This window comes from Theropithecus gelada, chromosome 9 (assembly GCF_003255815.1).
Source record: "Theropithecus gelada isolate Dixy chromosome 9, Tgel_1.0, whole genome shotgun sequence".
In the NCBI taxonomy this organism is placed as follows: domain Eukaryota; kingdom Metazoa; phylum Chordata; class Mammalia; order Primates; family Cercopithecidae; genus Theropithecus; species Theropithecus gelada.
In genome coordinates, this window is record NC_037677.1 from 90,640,886 (window position 1) to 90,657,223 (window position 16,338).

The 16,338-nt window shown below is 41.0% G+C and overlaps 1 protein-coding gene across 3 annotated transcripts in view; it reads left to right on the forward strand.

Annotated features, from left to right (window-relative positions):
• Positions 1-16,338, forward strand: part of PLCE1 (phospholipase C epsilon 1) — a 358,406-nt gene that overhangs the window by 259,916 nt on the left and 82,152 nt on the right. For all 3 annotated transcript variants that reach the window (XM_025396381.1, XM_025396382.1, XM_025396383.1), the window contains 3 exons: positions 442-700; positions 2,305-2,510; positions 12,602-13,277. In XM_025396381.1, the coding sequence (XP_025252166.1) occupies positions 442-700; positions 2,305-2,510; positions 12,602-13,277 (1,141 nt within the window). The remainder of the gene's footprint in view (positions 1-441; positions 701-2,304; positions 2,511-12,601; positions 13,278-16,338) is intronic.

Consider the following 16,338-nt stretch of genomic DNA (forward strand, 5'->3'; position numbering starts at 1 on the left):
ACCCTACATAAATATTAACAAGTAAAGAACGCTTGGGGTGGGGCGTGGTGGCCTGTAATCCCAGCACTTTGAGAGGCTGAGGCACTTGGGTCACCTGAGGTCAGGAGTTCGAGACCAGCCTGGCCAACATGGCAAAACCCCATCTCTACTAAAAATACAAAAATTAGCCGGGCATGGTGGTGCATGCCTGTAATCCCAGCTACCGGGGAGGCAGAGGCAGGAGAATTACTTGAACCTAGGAGGCAGAGGTTGCAGTGAGCCGAGATCGCACCACTGCACTCCAGCCTGGGCCAACAGAGTGAGACTCCACAAAAAAAAAAAAAAAAAAAAAAAAAAAAAAAAAACTTGGTAAAGAGAATGAATTTGTATGGAATTTAGGCTCCTTGCTGTAAACTATATTATTTCTTCTTCGGTCTAAAAAACGTCATTTACTCGCAATAGGTCAAGAAAAGTTTTAAAAATGTGGCAGTTTATGGACCAGTCTGATATTGAGACCATGAGGAGCCTGAAGGATGCTATGGCCCAGCATGAGTCCTCTTGTGAGTACAGAAAGGTGGTGACACGTGCCCTGCACATCCCTGGCTGTAAGGTGGTTCCGTTCTGTGGAGTGTTTCTTAAGGAGCTCTGTGAAGTGCTTGACGGCGCCTCTGGCCTCATGAAGATATGCCCGCGGTACAATTCCCAAGAAGAAACTTTAGAGGTAAGGCCTTTCACAATCATCCTGGCCTGAAGAGCCACTGTTGCTGGCTGTCTCATCAGGCCCTGTCTGTGCTCACCAAAGAAATGATCACTGATTGAACACAAGGTTAATAATTGTTATATTGTTTCTGGGTAGCACATAGATCCTTGGAAGTTCTGTGGAAAAGAATGTGTGGGACTAGCACTGTGTGGGACATAGTATTGTGAAACTAGTTTTAATGTATTAGGTGTAATGTGTAAGTACAAGTCAAAAGGGCGTTGTTTTCTGGTGGTTTTTAAAGATTGACAGGTTTTTCTTATTCAGTGGGAATGTCTGGATGCAGGAGATAAAGAAAGTCAAATGAGAGTATTAAGTTTTCCACATCAGTGGAAGAAAAAACTGCTTTATTTTCATCCTTTGTGGGAAGATGCTAGGGAGCCTGAAGATGCATGTAGAGACAAGTTCCAGGCTCCTGATTCCCAGAGCCTCATTCCTCCCAGGTTCATTGCTTCCTGTTCCTGATTCCCAGAGCAGAAGGGATAGTGTGAGCTTTGACCCAAGGCATTGGGCATTGGAGAGACGGGGAATTGAGAAACTGGAGGGAAAAGATAAGGAAACCTCTCTCTAAGGTGTTTAAAAATGAAAGAAGTGACTAAAATGGAAAGAAGCTTATGGAGATTTTGAGAAGTCCCTTACCTGGGACCAAAACCAAATCTAGGATTATTCCTGCCATGATGACAGAACCTACTACTGACGTTTCTCACACACACACACACACACACACACACACACACACACACACACAGAGTCATGTACACGCCTTCTCCATGGAGTGGGAAGACTCTCTTCAACCTTCAGCCTCTTCTGTGTCACCTGGGAGCAAAGGCATCACCTGATATCAGGAAGACTTAAGAACCCCTGACAGGTACGGGCAACACCACCGCATCTCTCTGGGTTATGAGCTAGGATAAAAGGGCAAGAAATGGAGGAGAACGCTTAAAGGAAACCTCCCAGGCCACACCCCTCCAGCTTCCTCACGTCTTAAGAAGAGGGAACTCCACATCTCTTATCCCGGACACAGCTCTCACCTCTGATGGGAGAAGCTTCCTGATCAACTGTACAAACAATAAGAGCTTAAAGAGCTCAAAAACTAGGAAGAAGCCGCTGTGTTATTATCCAACACATGAGCAATAAAGCAAAACATCACCTCTTCTCAGTGTTTTGCTTGGGCCCAGTCATTTTATCTGGTTCCATAGAATAGCATACTTTACTCATGGTTTTTCTCAATTCTCACTATAAGGATAAAATAACCATGCCCTTCCTCTGCAAATTGGCTAACCTTCTCCTTAGGGAGCCCTGAAATAATATTGTTTTTTGTGTTTTAAATTTGAAGTGGAGTGTCGATTCCTAGAGGGATTAAAGTTGTCTCAGTGGAAACAAGGGTGAATTTTGATATTTCATGTGGTGAAACGAAAAAATGTTTTTCCTGGAGGCTCTTGTTTTCTTTCCCATAAAATAGGCACAAATGCCATTATTTATTACGTTATGATTTCTTTTCCCTAGCCAAGTAGGTTATCCAGGCACATTAAGTTGCAATAGCAAATTCTCGATATATTTTTCTGTAGTTTGTAGCAGATTACAGTGGACAAGATAATTTCTTACAACGAGTGGGACAAAATGGCTTAAAGAATTCGGAGAAGGAGTCCACTGTCAACAGCATCTTTCAGGTCATCCGGAGCTGCAGTCGAAGTCTGGAGACAGACGAGGAGGACAGCCCCAGTGAAGGGAACAGCTCCAGGAAAAGTTCCTTGAAGGATAAAAGCCGATGGCAGTAAGTTTTACACGTTAAAAGTGAGGAATGCTCATGTCTTCTTTTTTCCTGTTGATGAGTTCTTTCCTACTTCAGCTTAGTTTCAGATGGATACCTCATCAAAACCTGCCACTTTTATCATTAAGCCACACTTCTTTGTCTTCAAACTTTACCAATTCCAAATTCAAATTGACTTCTCTCATTTTGCTGCTTTGTTCTAAAATTACTGCTCATAATTTAACTTCTTACCATCTATTACCCCTTTAAAAAAAAAAAAAACAAGCAAACAAACCTAGAGCTATCCTGCCATTTCTAAGAATTGAACACATTAAATTTCAGGAGGAGAGCTGTGATCTTTTATTTCCTAGTTTTTGTAACAGTGGTTTTTTTAATTCTTGGGTGGGGTACTGGGGTGGGTATTAAGATATTTTTAAATCAAATCTACTGACTTAGTTAGGTCTGGGTGATATCTAGAAATCAGTATTTTTACCTCTCCCAACCTTTGGGTGATTCTAAGTCGAGGGTTAATGATCTCACTTTGAGAAATGCTGCTCTGTAAGTTGTGGTAAAATTAACCCTACACACACAAGGCATCTGCAGGTTTTTTAATTGTTCAGTAATTCCAGTTGTTCAGAGATTGTTTCAAGGATTTTTCACTTAACAGGTTGCTAACATTAGTGGCAATCTATACATAGAGAGAAGACCTCTACAAATAAGCACATCTGCACAGAAAGCCTCTCAGAGTCATTTAAGTTCTTAATATCTCTCTCTCTCTCTCTCTCTCTCTCAGCATCTATGTATATATCTATTTCTTCCAATAAAAGATTTTGTAGATGCTTTTAAGAATAAATATGAATAATTGAGGATATTAAAGAAAAATAAGAATAGGACAAAATAAAACATACAAAAATGTATGTTATATAGTCTATAGAGTGACTACATTTTGTTCTGAGATTCCTAGCAGTAACAGGAAAGAGGAAATCACAATTCTTTATAAGTTTCACAATATTTGTAAGAAAAATTAAACAGATGTTTGGGAGAAAAATGCCTTTTCCTCGTACTGTATCTGGCTGAAATTCCTTCCTTAAATCCTATCAGATAGAAATAGATAAAATAGGCCGGGCGCGGTGGCTCAAGCCTGTAATCCCAGCACTTTGGGAGGCCGAGATGGGCGGATCACGAGGTCAGGAGATCGAGACCATCCTGGCGAACACCGTGAACCCCCATCTCTACTAAAAAATACAAAAAACTAGCCGGGCGAGGTGGCGGGCGCCTGTAGTCCCAGCTACTCGGGAGGCTGAGGCAGGAGAATGGCGTGAACCCGGGAGGCAGAGCTTGCAGTGAGCTGAGATCCGGCCACTGCACTCCAGCCCGGGCGACAGAGCGAGACTCCGTCTCAAAAAAAAAAAAAAAAAGAAATAGATAAAATAATGAATTTCATATGGCTTTTTTTACAATAACCTTCATCTGGGGCTGTGTGTGTGTTTGTGCATGTGTGTATGTCATTTGACCTTTCTAAAATACCTTCAGGACTGCCACTTTTACTGAGTGTCAGACCCCTAGACTATCCTTTCCTTTCCCTTGGAGTTCCTTCAAGTGGTAACTTTCTTGCATCATTTTCACCTGTTATGAAATTGTTGTCTCTAATTTTCTCCACAGTCTCTTGTCTTCTTCCTAATCATTTTGTCTTCTACATCCTAAGAACATTTCTCTTCCACTGCCCATTTTCCAAACCCTGCTGCGAGCACTCTTAGAAGGGGAGAAAAACACAAAAATGCAAATATTTCTTTTATAAAACCTGTGAAGTCATATTAAAATCCTCACTTTGAAACTTGTGTACTCAAGTGCCAGTGATAGCTTCCTTACCTCAAGTGACTGCTACTCTGAAAGGAACCTCAACACACAAGATAGGTGGTAGGACTGTTTAATGGAATTCACCAAAACCAGATCAGCAAGCACTATTTCTGTGGCCATTTGCCGGGACTTGGGAATCCATTCCTGATTGAGAGCCCCATGTTAAAATGTCCAGTGCAGGGTTATGTCTGCCAAAGACGTGCAGATTGAAAAGCCCATAGGAGCTGTGCTTTGTTGATCTGACTGAAACAGAGACTCTACAAACAGCAACCTCTAGCCCCTGTTCACTTGGCAACCACCAGCCCTGAGAAAACTACAGCAAAGAAAGAAGGGATAATCTCATGGTCCTTTGGTTTACCCCACCTACAGGGTGCTCTTATAATTCTTCACAAACCTCACAGCTACTTCTGCCAGAAAACCACTAGAAACACTCATAGAAACCTCAAAAACTGATTATAAAAAGTTCAAGATTTCTTTTTGCTGGGCCCAGTGGCTTAGGCCTGTAATCCCAGCCCTTTGGGAGGCCAAGGCAGGTAGATCACTTGAGCCCAGGAATTCAAGAGCAGCCTGGGCAACATGGTGAAACCCTGTCTCTACAACAACAACAACAAAACAAACTTCAAGATCTCAGCAGGGAAGGAATTGAGTTGAAAAAATCTTGAAATGTCAATGGGGTCTTCAAGTAGGCTTATCTGACTTCTTTACAGATGAAGAAGTTGTGCCTAGCGAGCTGAAGTCACTTGTCTGACTAATAAACAGTAGAGCTGGGTCATGAGCCTCACCATTTGTTCAGTCACAGGGGAGGATCCTTTGTCCTGCAATGTTTAAGGCATTTCTTTTGATTGTAGAGGGGCTAACCTCAGCCTCTTTTTATGTCTAACTCCTGAAGATTAGGAACATCTGAATTCTGAAAGCATTGCAATTACATTTCATATGAATTATAATGCTCATTAATAATTACTTTTTTGTTTATGAGCCTAAAGAATAAATAAGCTATGCATTTGTATGTTTAAAAACATACAAAGGCATGGAGACCTAAGAGTAGCATGCGGCACCATTGTTGGGAAATAGAAATGAGGAGTATGAAGGTGTGTAGAGAAGAGTATAGAGTCATATAGGAGCTGCAAGTTCTTATTGTCGTCATTTTCAATATTGTTGACCCTCTTTGGCATGCTGCATCTTAAGAAGGATTTGTACATTTGGAGAAATGAGATATAAGTAGATGATGACAGAAACCTACAATGGAGGCTGCTTGAACTGATTAAGAACTCAAACCTTCCAGTCACATTGCCTGGGACTGAATTTTGACACCACCTCTTACTATTTCTGTCACCTAGGTAGGTAGCTGAATCTTACTAAGCCTCAGTTTTGTCATCTGTAAACCGGAAATGACAATACTACTTGATAGGGTTTTTGTGAGGATTATGTGAGAGATGCATATAAATTAAGCAAAATGCATGGCACACTCTAAGTGCCAGTATAAATGGTGGCTATCATGATTAATGTGTGCATCACACCCTTAAAATGCCAAGCTGAAGTTCTGAGGGTGATATGGTTTGGCTGTGCCTCCAGCCAAAATCTCATCTTGAATTGTAATCCCTATAATCCCCACGTGTCAAGGGAGAGACCAGGTGGAGGTAATTGAATCATGGGGGCGGTTTCTCCCATGTGTTTTCAGGATAGTGAGTTCTCAGGAGATCCGATGGTTTTATAAGTGTGTGGTTGTTCCTCCTGCATTCATTCTCCTTCCTGCCACCTTGTGAAGAAGGTGCCTTGCTTTCCCTTCACCGTCCACCATGATTGTAAGTTTCCTGAGGCCTCCACAGCCATGCTGAACTGTGAGTTCATTAGACCTCTTTCCTTCATAAATTACCCAGTCTCGGGCAGTTCTTTATAACAGTGTGAAAATGGACTAATACAGGGGGCTCCAGCACTTAGGTGTGGATACCCTTGGTAGCAGTCAACATTTCAGAAGAACCCTCAGTCATCCTCCTCTCCCTTACTGCAAAGAGGTATTTTCTGTGTCCTTCTATCACAATAGCCTCATTAGAGACGCGCCTGGACGATAATCCAACCCCACAGGGATAGGAAAAAAAGAAAGCTAAGCAGAATATCTGAGAAAAGATAATAGTTACCAGGATTAACTACACACACACAAGTATGCATGTGGATGTCCCAAATCATAAAATGATAGGAAATCAGTTATTCTCCACGGGGAAAGATGCAGGCAGGCCTCAGCCTTACCAATGCCCAACTCACAACATCCTTTATCTGTACCAGCTGCCTCAGCCCAGCCCAGACTTTCATACAGTCTCACTCCCCGGCTTTGCTGGGGATACCTGGGATTCTGTATTTGTCTCTCTTTCTACTTCTCTGGCCAACACCTCAGACCCATCTTGCGTCTGTGATTTGTAACAAAGGCCATTTTCCCACTACCTGCACAACTTTCACCTTAGGCTTGTTTCTCACTTAAATCCCAACTTGAAACTTGGACTCTATTTTTACAGAGAATCTCCATTTGTATGGATGGCTTTGTTCTATAATACTAACTTAGTAAACTCAAGCCAGACAACAATATTAGCAATATTTAAGATGCTAATGTTTATTGAGAGCCTATGTTTAAGCAAACACTGCCCTAAATTCTTTCCATAGATTAAATTATTTAATCTTCATGACAGTTCCATTTTACTCTCATAGGTAGCAGGGCCAGGATTTCAATTCAGGCAGGCTGGTTCCAAAACTCACAAACTACTTAGATATAATAAGAGAATGCTTATAGTCAAGGAAGGTGCTAGGTTAATTAAAAGCAAGAGTTTTCCAGAAGAGAGCATTAAAAACACTAGATTTTATTAGAACAGCTGTAGCAAGAGCCTTTGGAAAGGACATAGGTTTACTTCTATCTTAAAAAATTAAATTAGGCTTGTTTATCACGTGGTGATTCATGTTCAAGGGATTATGTTAAATTTGCAGGAAGCAAACGAACCCTTACAAAGAAAATATTTAACCAGGTTAACAAATACCTATCAATCACCCAGTGTAAAATTTTCATCAGGGAAATTAGACAAGTGTTTATCTGTCTATGGTTTCTAACTGAAGGATACCATGGAAGCTCTTTAGGAGTAGGATAAAAACCTTTCTTCTATTTTTACTCCTTGGTCCTCTCCTTAAGTCATACAACCTGAGTTTGATAAGGTATTTTCTTTGCTGGTAAACCACATCTTTGATCTTCGGTTAACATTATTTAGTTCCTAAATAAGTCTTAACATTCCACCTTATCCCTTCTTGTAAACTCACAGGAAATTATCTTCTAAGAGAATCAGACACAAAATTGCATAACATTCACTGTATCATCTAAGAGACAAAAGCTACTAGTTTCCTGCTTGAAATGAACTTATTTCATTACGAACAATTGTCAATTTTATTTTGAGCATTAGTCCCTGGAAGATTGCTTTTTAATGGAATTATTACCATCTGGCATTAGTTCTTTTTTGCATTCTAAAATAAAAACTGACTCCAAGAAAGACAGCGTCCCCTCTCTCCCAGCTTACCTCATCTCTGAGCAGCAGAAACAGGCTCCAGAAAAGCCTTATAATTTTTCTTTCCAGACACTATTTTTTTATAATGCTTGTAGTAGTTCACTGGAACATGCTTGACTTAACTCAGAACTTAAATTACATGGAATATGGAAAACACCATTTATCTTGTTAGATTAAAATCAGAAGTTCTATGTCCAAATTTACATGTTGTATTTTAATGGGTACTAACACTCACCAATTGAATCCTTTTTGCTCTTAAAATAACAAGAAGTGGGACATGGAGAATGTGGAAATGGTCCCGGAAGAAAGTTCCTTGGCCGGGCGTGGTGGCTCACCCCTACAATCCCAGCACTTTGGGAGGCCGAGGCAGGTGGATCACAAGGTCAGGAGTTCAAGACCAGCCCGGCCAAGATGGTGAAACCCCGTCTCTACTAAAAATACAAAAATTAGCTGGGTGTGGTGGCGGGTACCTGTAATCCCAACTACTTGGGAGGCTGAGGCAGGAGAATCACTTGAACCCGGGAGGCGGAGGTTGCAGTGAGCTGAGATTATGCCACTGCACTCCAGCCTGGGCAACAGAGCAAGACTCCTTCTCCAAAAAGAAAAAAAAAAAGCCCCTCTAGAGGAACGGCTGGGCCGAGATAGCCTAGAGAAGAGAAAGTGAGAAAGGAAAAGTGCAAGGAATTGGTCTTCCTATATTTAATGAGTATACTTTACCAAGACAGGTGCTGTGCTAAGTGCTTTCCAACTGTTATTTTATTTGATCTTCACCATTATTCTATGAGATGAGCATTGTCTTTTTGCCATCTAATAGTGAGGCTCAGAGAGGTTGAGTGTTTTAATGAGGTCACACAGCAAACAGGTGGTGATGTTTAATATTAAACCCAGGATGACTGCAGCAGGCATATATGAAGCCATTGTGTACAAGGACATAAGTATTGGTTTTCCAGTGTTACCGAGAGCAATTTCAGAGGGATGGAGCTAAATAAGACACAAATGATTTTTTTATTTCACTTTTTATGAAGTGAATGAAGTAATATTAATTCATAATATGAAGTAACATTAGGAAAAGAGTATAAAATATCATGTAACCCCAGATCTTGGTGGTGGTGGTTGTTGTTGTGGTTGTTGTTGTTTTGACAGAGTCTTGTTCTGTTGCCCAAGCTGGAATCCAGTGGCACAATGCCAGCTCACTGCTCACTACAAGCTCAGCCTCCTGGGTTCAAGCAATTCTTGTGCCTCAGCCTCCCAAGTAGCTGGGACTACAGGTGCCTGCCACCACGCCCAGCTAATTTTTGTATTTTTAGTAGAGATGGGGTTTCACCACGTTGGCCAGGCTGGTCTTGAACTCCTGGCCTCAAGAGGGTCACCTGTTTTGGCCTCCCAAAGTGCTGGGATTACAGGTGTGAGTCACTGCACCCGGCCCAGATCTTGGTTTCTAATACCATTCTTCAAGAAAGGGAGGCAAGGTTTCTCCTACAGTGGTTGATTCTAGGACTGGGGCAGAAAATATACAAGATGAGCCTGGAGAATCTTGTTGTAGTAAGGAAGTGCTCAAAAGAAACACAGTGATGGGAGCTGTGAAAGGAATGCAAGAGCCAACAGGAAGAGCTCCCAATGGCCACAACAATAAAATAAATAAAGTGATATCACATTATCAATCACCCAAAGTTTTAATATTCATGAGGTCATACCGATATAAGTAAATGATATGTGTAAATGATAAATAAACTAACAAATGGGGGAGAAGAGATCCATCTTCTGTGCAAAAGAATTTCCAATAACTTAGGTAGATTCTTCACCTTCAAGGAAGTGCAACATAACTCCCCACGCCTTAAGAGTGAGCTGGGCATGGCGACTGTTTTCCGAAGAGTAGAGTATGGAAATGAGTTAATAATAGTAGTAGTAACTGTACAGTGGCACATGACACACAGGTCCTCAGCCAGGTGATCAGTGTCAGTATCACCAGGGAGAAGTCATGTTGGTAGTGGGTGCCCTCAACATGATGTGATAAGAATGACACTTTACCTCTATGGTCTTCCTTCCCCAAATCCATAACCTGCATCTACTTATGGGGAAAATATCAGCCAAGTCCTAATTGAGGGACCTTCCACAAAATACCTGAGCAGTACTCCTCCAAACTGTCAAGAGCACCTAAAACAAGGAGAGACTGTCATCGCCTAAGGAGACCTGACAAGTAAATGTAATGGGAGATCCTGGAAGAGAAAAGGGACACTAGGTAAAAACTAAAAAAATCTGAATAAAATGTGGACCTTAATTAGTAATAATGTGTTAGGATTTGTTCACGAATTATGACACATATCCCAGACTAATATAAGATATTAATAGGGACATTTTTGTGTGAGGTATATGTTCTTTGGAATTTTCTATAAGTCTAAAACTATCCTAAAATTAAAAGTTTATTGAAACAATGTATTTGAATAATTATCAAGTGACTGAGTATAACTAGCACCCGGGGTTAGAACATTGCCAGCACCCCTAAACTACTTATTTCCCTTCCCAATTATTACCAGCTTCCCCCTAGAGAAAACTATTATAAGTTTTACAATAACATCTTGTTTTTCTTTGTAGTTTTTCTACTAATATGCATTCCTAAATAGTATAGTAGTTTCACCTGGTTTTGTAATTGACATTTACATAAATGTATGTATTTATGTATCACAAATACATATCATATACATTCTTGTGTGTCTTGCTTACAGTTTGTGTTATTCCATGTAGTTGGCTATTGCTTATTCATTTTCATTGCTGTACAGAATGACATTGCATGAATACACCAAAATCTAGGCATATATTTTATTGTTGTTGGACTTTTGGTTATTTCTTGTATGGGGCTCTGAAATGGATTTTGTCACCATCAGATTTGTGAGACACTAAAATTCAATATTTATGGTAGACTTTTTTTTAAAAGAATATCCACGTGTGGGGCAAGGAGGTAGAACCTGCTGTTTGAAAGCAAGAATGATAATCTTGTTCAGGGACAACAATCTAAACTGAGGAGTGTCAACAAGCCCCATGATACTGTCGTTGCCTCATCAAGAGGCAGTAGGTGGCCCAAGTGTCTCCTGAGCATGAGAGCCTTCCTTCCTGGAGACACATGGACCAGCCTATGTACCAGCTCCTTCACAATTTTACTCACTACTTTGCTAGTGATGTCTGTGGACCAAACAGCAGAAACCTTGATCTTACTAACAACTTCCTATGCTTTGAAAAGAATGAGACTCTTGGGCAGGTTCCTGCCAAGGTGGCCAGGTAAAAAAGAAGCAATCCCTTGCCTTCACTGCTCCTTGATTCTCTTGGCTCAAATAATCCAGGTTCCTGACTCAGTGGAAGGAACGTGCTAAATTTTCTATGCAGACTAGCCTTTTCTGTATACACCTATGCACACGCACACAGAGAGTAGAAATCTAACATTGAGTCCAAGAGAACTGTTTTACTTATCTGGCCACCGTGATCATATTTCCCAAGGAGTGTCCTTTTTAAATTTCATTTATTTTTATTTTTTGAGACAGGGTGTTGCTCTATTGCCCAGGCTGGAGTGCAACGGTGCCATCACAGCTCACTACAGACTCCACCTCCCAGGCTCCAGCAATCCTCCCACCTCAGCCTCTTGAATAGCTGGGACTACAGGCATGCCACCATACTCAGCCAATGTTTGTATTTTTTGTAGAGCTATGATCTTACCACGTTACCCAGCCTGGTCTCAAACTTCTGGGCTCAAGCAATCTGCCTACTTTCTTTCAAAGGAGTATCTTTGAACTAATTGTATTTTATTTTTAACAGAGGTACTTCTCGGCCAGCCGGTTAAGTCTTGTTTTTACCTATTTTAGCCCCAGTATATTCAGATCATGACTTTTGTTTATGATTTAATTGAAGGCAAACAAGCCTAACAATGAAAATCCCAGGCTATGAAGTTAGACCAAAACCTTACCTTGGCTTGGTCTCTTCTGAGATGGGTTACCTTCAGCAAATTACTTTCCCTTTCTGAACCTCAGTTTCCTCATAGGTAGAAAAAGAATAATAAAACTTACCTTGCAAGTAGATTGGATTTAGTACAAAAAATATACATAAAGTATTTAACACAGTTCCTGACACAAGAGGGAAAACTAATACATAATAAAGATTATTGTTGTTGAGAATAAAAATACAGTAACTCATCTAGTAGTTGTTTTCTTATGCTTCTGGTCAGATACCTTGCTAACGATAAGAATACAGTTATAAAGAATATTAGAATAGTTATAAAAAGTTACTCGAAATTTTTTTTTTTTTCTCTGTCACCCAGGCTGGGGTGCAGTGGCACGATCACAGCTCACTGCAAGCTCCACCTCCCAGGTTCAAGCAACTCTCCTGCCTCAGCCTCTCAAGTAGCTGGGACTACAGGCATATGCCACCATGCCTGACTGATTTTTATATTTTTAGTAGAGATAGGGTTTCACCATATTGGCCAGGCTGGTCTTGAACTACTGGCCTCAAGTGGTCCACCCTCCTTGGCCTCCCAAAGTGCTGGGATTACAGGAATGAGCCACCACACCCAGCCTCGGTTATTAAAAGTTACTATGTGCTATTTAGTATTTTGTATTTCCTATGCTAATTTGAATTCATAGTGGGATGAAAAATTAAGTCTAGTGTCAGTGAAAATGGCTTTGGGTTGTTCTCACTTTTGATTATAGGACAAACCAAATTGCTGTTTCTTTCCTTCAGGTTTATAATTGGAGATTTGTTGGATTCAGACAATGATATCTTTGAGCAATCCAAAGAATACGACTCTCATGGTTCAGAGGACTCACAGAAGGCCTTCGACCATGGAACGGAGCTCATCCCATGGTATGTGCTGTCCATCCAAGCCGATGTGCACCAGTTCCTGCTGCAGGGTGCCACGGTCATCCACTACGACCAGGACACACACCTCTCTGCCCGCTGCTTCCTCCAGCTTCAGCCTGACAATAGCACCTTGACCTGGGTAAAGCCCACAACTGCCTCCCCAGCCAGCACTAAAGCAAAACTTGGTGTACTTAATAACACAGCTGAGCCTGGAAAATTCCCACTACTGGGCAATGCTGGATTAAGTGGCCTGACGGAAGGGGTCTTGGATCTTTTTGCAGTGAAGGCTGTATACATGGGCCACCCTGGCATTGATATACACACTGTGTGTGTTCAGAACAAACTGGGTAGCATGTTCCTGTCAGAGACTGGTGTGACACTGCTCTATGGGCTTCAGACCACGGACAATAGATTATTGCACTTCGTGGCACCAAAGCACACAGCTAAAATGCTCTTCAGCGGATTGTTGGAACTCACTAGAGCTGTGAGAAAGATGAGGAAATTCCCTGACCAAAGACAGCAGTGGCTGCGGAAACAGTACGTCAGCCTCTATCAGGTAAGGGACACAGCCATCCCTCTTTCCTCACTAGCGTAATACTCAAGAGCACACACTTGGTGACCAGACCACCAAGTTCATGCTCCCAGCTCTGACAGTTACTACCTGTGGTGACCTTGGGCAGTTTTTACTTAACCTCTTGGTACCCCGATCCCCTTTTCTATAAAATGAAAATAATAACACCTGCTCACGGGTGTTGTGAGAACACAGGTGGCTGTGAGAATTAATTGAGGCAATGACTCACGCCTGTAATCCCAGCACTTTGGGAGGCCGAGATGGGCAGATAACCCAAGGTCAGGAGTTCAAGACCGGCCTGGGCAATGTGGTGAAAACCCGTCTCTACTAAAAATACAAAATTTGCCGGGCATGGTGGCACATGCCTGTAATCCCAGCTACTCAGTAGGCTGAGGCAGGAGAATCGCTGGAACCCAGGAGGCAGAGGTTGCGGTGAGCCAAGATCGCACCACTGCACTCCAGCCTGGGTGATAGAGCGAGACTCTCTCAGAGAAAAAAAAAAAAGTTAATATGTGTAAAGCCACAGTATAATTCGTATGTATGAAGAATAGTGTCTGCACTCATAGGTGGTCCTATTTGTATTTTGTATGAAATACATTTTACTTAGATTTTATAGTAAGTGAAAATGCTTATGTTAGCTGGTTTCTTTGCAGATGGGAGAACTACAATGACCCTGGCCACTGTTTTTATTTTATATTATATTTGTATATATTGTATTATATTACATAAAAATAGTCCCAGGGTCATTGTAGTTCTCCCATCTGCAAAGAAACCAGTTAATATAAGCATTTTCACTTACTCAAGGTTCAATGGAAAGCATTGTTATCTGAATACCTTTATAATTAGTTAGTGACTAGCTGATACATTGAAAACTGTCCCTATCAAAATTAAAATCCTGGTTCATTTCCTAACATGCTATGTGACTTTTGGAGAGTTCTTTAACTTACTGCGTACTGCTGCCTAATTGTAGAGGTGAGGGGTTAATTTCTTTAAGGTTGAAAGAAATTTTCCCAAATGTGGGATAATTCTTATGTGGAGTTCTTCTTTACTAGGTTTGTAGGGGCAGCAGCCCTTAGTGGGCAGTTTGTCACAGTCAGCTGCTTACATTGAGTGAGTTAGTCTTTCATTAACGCTATGTTATCAGGTACTCTAGCACTATAGTTTAGGGTGGCAACAGGGCTGGGCTGAATGAGATAGAAGAGACACAGGCATAACCAGAGTAGCATCCTTTGGAGAAAAGAGGGTACAGATTGTTTGGAAATTGAGTCTTAAACTCCACAAGCAGGTGACGCTTGAAGTGTCATTCTCAAATGAGGTGTATCAAAGTATTCAGTTTTTCTTTGCTATGCTTTTCTATCTTCACGGCAAAAAGAAATATCTTTTGTATTGTCACAGAACAAATAGAACTACCACTTGAACTACTCAAATGGCTGATTTCATGTACTTGTCACAGTTCGAATACATTTCTGACAATTAAAAACATTTGTTGCCCCAGGAAATTAGACAAGGCACATGTAATGACCCTTCTTTCTTCTTTCCCTACACCCATGCTGTGATTATGAGTAGAGACCATATCCTGAGTGACTAACTTGATTAATTAATAAGCAGATAGTCCTATGTACACAATTATCCTAATGTTACACAGCACAAAGCCAGTTTTAGTTAACTCATCTAAAATGGAAAACAAAATACCTGACCGTGTGTAGTGGCTCACGCCTGTAATCACAGCACTTTGGGAGGCTGAGGAGGTAGATCATCTGAGGTCAAGAGTTCGAGACCAGCCTGGCCAACATGGCAAAATCCCACCTCTACTAAAATTATAAAAAATTAGTCATGCACCTGTAATCCCAGCTACTAATGAGGCTGAGGCAGGAGAATCACTTGAGCTCGGGAGGTGGAGGTTGCAGTGAGCCAAGATAATGCCACTGCACTCCAGCCTGGGTGACAGAGCAAGACTCTGTCTCAAAAAGAAAAAAAAAAAAAAAGAAAGAAAACAAAATACCTGCTTCCTGTGTACTCCACAGGGAGCTTTCAGTGCACTCAGCTGGGAAAGAAAGAAAAAAGTCTTCAGGAGCTACTGTGAATATCAATTTTTAATTACAATTATTCCTTGGCCTTCTAGAATCAGGAAAATTCATCAAACATGGACATAGACCAGTGTTTAAGCTTAATTACAATTCCTGTCACAGTCTGTGTAGTTTAGTTGTTCCATTTGTCTCCTTCTCAAGCTTGTAGCATAGGTCACTAAATTAATACAGAAGAGGTACTTGGTTTCTCATTTACCCTAGCACTCTTCAGCTTTTACTGAAGGAGGCACTAGCTGAGACCACGAACAGTAGATTAAGAGGTAAGAGCTGCTGCTGGAACAGAGACAGAAGTGACCTAGAGAAGACAGTCCTACCCAGCTGCAAACACAGTTCCACCCTCCCCTACCACCCCTGCACAGAACCAAGATGTTGCAGTGTAGAGGCAAAGCAGCTCATACTCCTCAACCACTTCTGAAATATAGGTGATGTTATTCCTTGACACTGCTCTCTCTACATGAGCCATTTACGAAGTCGGGCAACATGCCTTAGAAACAGATACTCAAGATTTCTTTCAAAAGAAAAAAGTGGGAAAGACCAATGGACTGATCATTTTCTCATCATATAAACCAGTTCCCAAATTGACTCAGGGATCACCAAGAAGATGCTAACTTAGTACTTAGAGAACAAAAGATCAAGTCTTTTGTTAATGTTTAATATCTGTATTGGTGATTTATAATACCTCTTAGAAAATTAAATTCTCTCAGATGCCCTAAAGTTAAAAAAAAAAAAAAACTATTTAAATTTATCTATAAGCTAAAGAAATTTGTGAAACACTGTTTGGGTTTTTCCAAACTTCTGTTAACAGCTCTATAAGGGGATTTTTTAATCCCTAGCTTGGGAAGTGCTTATATAGAAAATAATCTTTCTGACATTAGAATTTCCTTATGTGGTAAATGTAAGTGGAGTTACTTTCAAATACTACAAGTATTTGAGTACTACTGATGGAAGTAGTAACAAGA